This window comes from Sinocyclocheilus grahami, unplaced genomic scaffold (assembly GCF_001515645.1).
Source record: "Sinocyclocheilus grahami isolate Dianchi unplaced genomic scaffold, SAMN03320097.WGS_v1.1 scaffold47.1, whole genome shotgun sequence".
Taxonomy (NCBI): Eukaryota; Metazoa; Chordata; class Actinopteri; order Cypriniformes; family Cyprinidae; genus Sinocyclocheilus; species Sinocyclocheilus grahami.
The window spans coordinates 2,338,741-2,347,567 of record NW_015505226.1 but is presented as its reverse complement, the minus strand read 5'-3'; the positions used below and the strand labels follow the sequence as shown (position 1 = coordinate 2,347,567).

Below are 8,827 nucleotides of genomic sequence, written 5' to 3'. Positions count from 1 at the left end.
TGTGTGTGCGCACACACACACACACACACACACACACACACACACACACACACACACACACACACACACACATATATATATATAATTAAATGCGCTAAACATTACATTACACCAGGGTTCCCAAACTGGGCTTAATGTAAGAAGTGCAGTTTAAACACTTGAACACTAAAAATATAAATATTTTATTTGTTTACCTGCATGTCAGTATGACCATTAACCGACATCAGAGAACTGTTTGGGAATCTCTGTGTTTCATTAACAAATATTAATAAACAACAATGACATTACATTCCCAAAGTCTTCCTGGTTTGAAATATTTTTGTCCAAACCTTCAGAATCAACAGTTACTGAAGGTCATTGGATATGATGATGGCATAGTGTTTCACAGCTATACATCACCAGTGTTTAGTAACTTGCATAATTATTTGTTTCATATATGGTCTAATTGCTTGAGAGTTTTTTTCCCCTCACATTCAAAAGCATGGTGTGCAAATTTATTTACGTGCCATTTGTGAATATAGTCAAAGCTAAATGGTATGACACACAGTAGGATTTTTAGAAAGGAAAAATTAAGAGAGAAAAAAGAAGAACTGGGGAGAATCAGTAAATTATGAATAATTTACTGCCATTGTGTGAATAGTATGTAAACATGTAATTCATAAAGTAACTGTAAACCAATTATGAGCATTCAAACCAAAAACATTCTAGTAACCACCTTGATTCCTAGTAACCGCTTAGGAACGCACTAAAAACATCTTGGCACGGCAAAGCAACAGCTTAGCAACCACATGTGATGGCTGAAGTTCTCCTCCCAAAAAAGCATGTGTGCTAGTGTATTTGTTAGTGTGTATATGGTCAAAGTGTGTGTCAGTATGTGTAAGAGTCCAGCTAAAGCCCTGAATGAGACACAGAGGACGAGATTCAATCTCCAACTCCGGATGCTGATTAAAGATGCTCTCTTTGGAGCCACTCTACCCTGCAGCTCTTTCTGTCACACACTACCACAGACACAATGACTAAGACAAACAAATGTATGTGTGTGTGAGTATCAGTGCAAAAAAGAAAGGGAGCGGAAAAAGGGTGGCTATAAAAGTATAGGAGATCCATCTTTTTCTGACAGTCTATTTAAAAGGCTACACGCCAAAAGAACAACTATATGCTTAAAAACCTCAATCTTTTTGGAGCCATACATTTTTATGTCATATAAACATCTTGTCAGCGAAACTGATTTCCAGCACCATTACACTTTCTGACAGAGATGGATGAATTAGTGTGTGAAGCACATTAAATTAGCTGTTTTAATCAAGTTCTGCTACATGTTTTAAGAGTGTTTTAAAGAGAGAATCTCAAGATTGGCTTGAAGGGTCATGCAAAGGTAAAGAGAGGAGTTTTCAAATATGTAATATTTGTATTAATATTATTTTTTATAATGGGTGCGAATATAGGAATTCCGGGTGGTCTAAACACTCCCCCAAGAGCCAAAGCAAAAAGATTATTAGTTAGTTAGGGCTCATTTTCATCTGAATAAAAAAATCTGCAAGTGTTGACCTAATCTTTTTCTTTTAACATTAGCGCATACATTTTAAGTCAATATGAAATGTTGTTAAAATGAATAATCGTGAAAAATTTGTTAGAAAACACCTTTTGAAAAGGAAACCTTAGAACTTTTAAGCCATAATGAAAAAAAAATGTTCCAAACAAACTAAAAAAAAATTCATTTTTAGTCCCTGCATTTTCAGCCACGTCAAAATCAGAATCAGAATCAGAATGTCCTTGCCTGTCAAACCGGCTGTTGCTCAGGATGATGCAGCGGTAATCATGCTCAAGTTGCATTTTCCACATCAAGGTCACTTCCTGCTGGGCTACAATTGACAGTGGGAATTTTGTGAAAAACCCAATATCCATAAACTCACATTTCTGACAGGTCTAAATCTCTGGAGGGTGGAACCCATCAAACGTACCGAATCCCCCCTGCTCCATATTTTCTGCTGTATAAACATCATTTTGGGTTTCCGTCAGGATGTTCAGTGATAAATATGCTCCTGTAGTGGATGCACAGTGGAGGGCTGTGACTATCCATGTATGTGAAGTGCTGGACAGATTCATCCGTTCTATTCCGCAGGGAGAGATTGCATCTGCTGTAATTATTGACATGGATGCAGTGGTTTGTGTTATCTCTGTGTTACACGGCCAGATTTGTTTATATTTGAGAGGGCTTTGGTTTGTGTTGACAACATGCAGATGATGAATGGAGATACAACTTCATGTGCAAAAAATTACACACACACAGACACACACGCACACGCACACACACACACCCACACACACAGTTCAACACTTGCCATTTCCTTATTTGTTGATTGCCTTGTGCATTGATTTGATACCTATTTAGCTGGGTCTAAAATTTATATAAAAGTCATATATAATATCACTTTTATAGAATTACTAAGAGATTCCCTGTATTATGAAACTATTTCTATGCGTGTGTCTGAGGAATCGGGTTCCTGATGCAATAGAGGTAGGAGTCGATGAAACTCTGGGCTCTCTGTGAATGACTGATCCAAAACAATTTTTAAGCTGGTGCAAACAGGTGCTTTTATTGTGTATGTACGTGAGGTGCTGTAATGTAGTTTACCGTTCCTTTGTTTAAGCTTAATTTGTTTAAGCAATTTTTCTAAAAATATAAATGTTCCTATTTCTGTACCTGACACTGATATTAGTGTCTTGAGGTATCACACTATTTAATTTAATTAAATTTTATTTAAAGGGGCCCTATTATGCTCTTTTACAAAGTCTTGATTTTGTTTTGGGGGTGTACTAGAACATGCTCTCATGCTTGGTGGTTCGAAAACGCATTATTTTTCACATAATTTACGTTATTAAAATATCTTTCTCCCCAGCCTGGCACAAACGGCTCGATTAGTTCCGGCTTTGATGAAGGTCCACCTTCTGAAAAACAAAATGTGTTGTGATTGGTTAGCTGTCCCAGTGCATTGTGATTGGCGAACAGCTTAGACGGTGTTTCAGTACTGCCACGCCCCCTTGCTCTGTCTTTCAACAAAAGCTTTTTGGCGAATCCGGCACTGTACTCCCTCATGTTGTGGAAGCTGTCCTCAGTAAAATGCGCAGCACACAATAGCAAATTGGGGTTATAATGCTCAGGGACAGAGTTAAAAAATAAATTGCAACCACTGTTTCCTGACATCATCCGCTTTCGGAAGCCCAAACAAAGACGTTTGGGCACGGAGGTGAAAAAAACCAGGTTTCAGGTGGTCGCACACCGGACGAAAAGCGCAGCATCGTGGCGTGCCACGTCTTTAAAATTCAAATACATTATTTTCTATGAGTGTAGGCACACCGGCGGTGCCGTTCGCCGTTATACTTGTTATACTTGTAAGAATCGTTCTAGACATGCTGAAAATTTGACACTACAGCACAGCAGCTCCTCTTCTTCGTTTTCTCTGATGCACTAACTCTGCAGCAGCACTTCTTCTTCTTCGTCGTCTCGTCTGATGCACTCACTCAACCAAGCGTTCTAACCACAACCTCGCCCCTCCCAACCCCCCAACCATTCGAATTTCTGTAGGCGGGAATTATTTTTAATGATATTCTAATGGGTCGCTTTGTGATATCACAAAGCCCGGAAACCAACGTTGTAGTCCAAACGAGCCGTTCGTTGTAGTTCTTGAAAAGGGATTTTTAAAAAACGAAATATCTCCCTTTGGAGTGAACTTTGAGATTTGTAACTTTCTAGATCTTTTTTATGCCCAAACATACACACTACACAATGACTAAAATTAAAAAAGTGAAAAAGCATAATAGGACCCCTTGAATTTCATTTTTCTATTTAAGCACCAAAATATCACTTTTAAACTTGTTGAAACATTCTGGGTATACTGTTGTTCTCTGCTCTATTATGCAAATGAATGAGTGTTTACATTTTTTGCGTGACTCATGTCTATTTGCTTGTGTATAGCCGAGGATTTAATTTGATTGTAGTGAAGCCACCACCTTCTCCAACAGTCACTTGATCCGTTTATTAAGCTCCTATCAGCCTCAGGATCTTTAGAGCCTCTGGACTCTGAATGGAAGCTCTGCCATACAAATATATGGATGACATGGCGCAATACAGCTTAATAAAAAGCACTGTGCTAGAAATGTGCTTTACTAATCCACAACTTCAAAAGATTGCATACACTACCTTGACTTACAAAAGCAAATAATGTTATCATTAAGATGTTTTTGAAAGACCTCACCAAGGCTGCTTTTATATTTCAAATAATATTGTGAATTATTATCACAATCGATAATATATTTAGAATTTGTATATATTTAAAAATCTAATTTATTCCTATGATGGCAAAGCTGAATTTTCAGGCAACATTTTACTCCAGTCTTCAATATAAACTGTGATACATACAGTACATACATACATTTATTTGTTTATTTATTTAGAACAGCATACATTACATTTGTAAGATGGTAAAAGGACTGTACTGTCACTTTTGATCAATGTTGAATATTCTTTTCTAAAAAAAAAAAAAAGTCACAATTTGAATGACTAAATTTACACTTTTTTACTAGGCTTTTTATAGTTTTATCAAGTATGGCATTAGAGAGAGAATGAGTGATAGGTGGTAGAAAAGTGGTAGAAATGGCAATGGGATTAAGAAAACTGTCATAATTTAAGATTTTATTAATTTCCCTGTCTTGTTAAGGCCTAGAAATCACATTTGGTTTTATTTTAAATCGCTGAAGTTTCCAGGTTTTCCATGACCGTGTGAACCCTGAACTATCTTAGTCCGTCCTGCATTTCTCAGGTAGCAGTCAGTCATCATGACGGAACATCTTGTACTTGTGGCCTCTTTGTTTATTTGTTTGTTTTTCTCTGTTTGTTTTGGCTGTGCAAGTCGAAATGGGCCTCCCCATCGGTCTCGACAGGATCACTACAGCAGGGATGTTGCCATTTGGTCAGTCAAGCATCCATCTGTGGAGCTCTCTGTAGATCAGACATTTGAGATTGAGCGGAAGAAGTGTTTCAGGGTCGCTGAGGAGACATTTCATATATGCTGTGCTCTCTCTCTCTGGCATCTACTGGGCCGTCAGTCACACTCCCAGAAATCTCAGCTGCTAGTCAGTGCTTCTCCAGGCCCCAGGCAGACAGGCTTTGGCGGACTCTGGTTTGACCGTGGCCCATGACTGCTCACTAATCAGCTAGCACCAACAGTGAAGGCCTTTTTGCATAGTGATTTCTCATTCCCTCTTCTCCCCCACTTACATTGCTTTTTGAAGTTACTTTCTTGGCTGATAAAAGTGGGACAGTGACAACAGAAATGGAGTAAGATGAGGTTTTATTTACACACACTGTCTCTAAGTCATTACTGCCTTCAGGACAAAACAAGGTAATCTACAAAGAAAAATCCCCAAACACTGCCTATTGTTTTCAGCTACATTACTGACAAAGTAATGAGGACTTATGCATCTACACTGTATGATAGGGCATTCACCTCAACAGTGCAGGAAATCCATGAGGAATAAAGCAGAGGACCACTTTAATGAAATGTTATCGACAGATTCCCTCTAGCCCAGCTTGCCCCAATGAGTCTGTAAGGATATTTCTTATTTTCAGAAGGCTTGGATATTGGAGTGACGGTCTTGGCTTTTAGATGCCCTGTACTATTCCTAAAATATTTTCAAATCAAATTATCCCCCCAAAAAACTTGTGATACAATATGTTCAGTTAAGAAAATTGTATTAATTTTAAAGTGAAATAAAAATGTATTTTCCTGAATCTTTCAAAATATCTTGTCTTTATTTGAATCTTAAAGTGATAGTTCACCCAAAATGAAAATTCTGTATCATTCACTCACCCTCATGTCATTTCAAACCTCTGGAATGCTGGAACCTCTACAATTGAGTCAGTGAGTTGAATTCAAGAACCTGATCAGGCTGATTTGTTACCCCTTTTTTAATGGATAAGCAATTAATTGAAAAGATCAGATTCGATTTGTTCACAAATCAGACATCACTTTTTGCAATGAGGGTGCAGTGGTCCTTTCATTTGTCCTCCTTGTCTTTTTAGTGTATTTCTCTCTTTCTAATGTGGTTAAATAATAATTCTAAATAATAATAATAATAATTCTGTGTTCTTTCCTTTAAAGCCCCATTACAAATTTAATTATAGAGTACACAAATGGATGTGTGTACTTCTGAATGCCTCTCTCTCTCTCTCTCTCTCTCTCTCTCTCTCTCTCTCTCCTAATCTCCTGTAGAGGTCCCTGTATACCAGTCTCTTTGTCTCATTCACATTTGTCTCATGTTGGCATATGAGATTGGACATGTTGTTTGTTTGTTGTTTGTTTGCTTACTCACATCTTATATTTTTATTTTTCCAAATAATGCGAGACCATGTTTATCCTTTCAATCATGGTTTTGTTTTATAAGTGGAGGATTTAGTACCTTGAGCTGCTTTAGGGAGGCTATACTGCCAAAAACCAAAAGCATCAGTGCCCCCCCCCTCATTTTTACCATCCTTTTGTTTAGTTTCTAAGAAGCACCTCTAAGTCCTGGGTTTTTGCCAAGCCTGAGCAATACGGGGAGCCGAACTACAACAGGGATGCAATTATCTTGTATCTTGCCAGTTCCTTTACAAAATAGAAGATACTGGGTCTAGCTGTCATTTTTTTTTACTCATTTCTTATTTCTCAGGGTCCATTTCTGTATAGGTACCAAAAAAAATAAAAATCTGCTACAATAAAACATTATTGCCATTATTATTGCCCAAGAAAAAGATAGTTTCTTTAACACCTTGTCAAACTTTTTAAAAATGATATTGGTGCTAAGTTGTCACAATGGTAACCTGCCATTAAATAGCCTGTTACAGACTTTTTACTATTTACAATCACAATTTAAACAGTAAAACAATTATAAAGCACAAGCAATTTGTGAAACAGCAAAAAAAGTCATACAAAAATATAAAATCATTGCTTTTACTATATATTGTAATTAATACTAATATTGTAATGATGATGAGTTAAAAAGTGTATTTATAAAGGGTATATATAAATGATTATAAGTAAAGAGAGTTCTAAACTAGGGTTTTGAAACCAGCATACAAAAACAAGCATTTGTGCCTCTCTTTGTATACTATTTATGCACACATGTCACCATGTAAACAAGCAAAGCTACCTCACTACAATAAGTTATACAGCAGCGGTATATTGGAAGATAAGTCGTTGGATTAGATTTCAGGCGACAAAAACCTATTTTACACATCTCTATCAGTAGTGCCATTTGAAAATGTGATGCCATCTGGTTATGATGAGAGATGGGGTGGGCTGCACAGGCAAGAAAAAATCATCTGAAGCTAGATGTTCAGTCGAGAGGGCTGTGTGCTCTTGATATGAATGAAAATTAATAAATAGTCAAGAGCATTTTAAGAGGATTTGTGCCACATGCAGGTGCTCATTTAAATCTTATATAAGTGTTTAAATGCATCAAGATGCAAGCATTAAAATGCTGAATATGATTCTGTTGATGAAATGTAATCAAGGCCTCCATCCACATTATATGGAGAGCCAGTAAAGTGGATGTGATCTCTACTTGGTGCTTAGAATAGATTTCATGAAATACTGCAGCAAATTAACTGCACAATTTTTAAAAGGCTGAAAATTAACCCGCCCTCTTTTTCCTCTAGGGGATTGACTTTGCGGCCTTTACGGGTTACATGTTCCTGGGAATCTGTCTGGTGCTGCTGACCTCATTTCCTTTTTTGAGAATGCTGTTCTGGAATAAGAAACTTTACAACAAGGAATCCAGCGAAATCGTGGGTGAGTATTCATTTATTCTGCTCTGTTCCTACGCACCAGGTTTCCTAAAATCATACGGAACTATCCTTAAGAGTATGTAGAGCCACTCTGCTTTCCTTCGTTTTTCATTCAAGCTCTTTTGTTCTGACATGTGCAATGAAAAATTCATTCATAATCCCATTGACCTAGATCGTAAAGAATGAGCAATCATTTCTAAAAACCATAGAGTGGTTGAGGGCACACTTGACCTTCCTTTGTTGACAGCAGTTCTTCCTATATGAGTATGTGAATGAGTGTCATACACCATTCTACACTATTTACACCAAATCTCATATCCTATCAAAGGTCCTTACATTTGGCCTTTGAGCCCCTGTGACTGGGATAGGCACAGTCTACCCTTTCATGGATGATTATAACCTCGGCAATACATACATTTTTCATCCGCCCCTCCTTCTCTCCCACATCCCACGATCACATTGATGCGTTTAGTCTCTCTGTACCCTTCAGGCTGTTTTCCCTGATTTTTCCATTATTCTTATCGGATGAGCCTGTGCCAAAAGCCTTAAAGGGGTCATATGATGTTGCTAAAAAGAACATTATTTGGTGTAATGAAATGTTTATGCGGTTTAAGGTTAAAAAAACACATTATTTTCCACATACTGTACATTATTGTTTCTCCTCTATGCCCGGCCTTTCAGAAACGCATAGATTTTTACAAAGCTCATCGGTCTGAAAAGCAAGGTGTGCTCTGATTGGCCAGCTATCCAGTGCGTTGTGATTGGCCGAATACCTCAAGCGTGTGACGGAAATGTTACGCCCCTACCATACTGTGATGGCCTCTCCGGCCGGAGTGACGAGACAAAAACATTAAAACCCATTATAAACGAGGCATTTGTTGCATTTGTTGGACATAATTATGGATTATAATGACTTATACTGTCTTTTTACGCATTGCATCGTGCCGCGTAAACATAAAACCATGTCTGCATTTGTGATTGGAGAAATTACAAACAACAAGC

The 8,827-nt window shown here is 37.6% G+C and overlaps 1 protein-coding gene across 1 annotated transcript in view; it reads left to right on the top strand.

Annotated features, from left to right (window-relative positions):
- The window catches only part of LOC107582803 (P protein-like), a 51,302-nt gene that overhangs the window by 25,463 nt on the left and 17,012 nt on the right, over window positions 1-8,827 (top strand). The window contains exon 14 of the mRNA XM_016268825.1: window positions 7,697-7,829. Within this exon, the coding sequence (XP_016124311.1) occupies window positions 7,697-7,829 (133 nt within the window). The remainder of the gene's footprint in view (window positions 1-7,696; window positions 7,830-8,827) is intronic.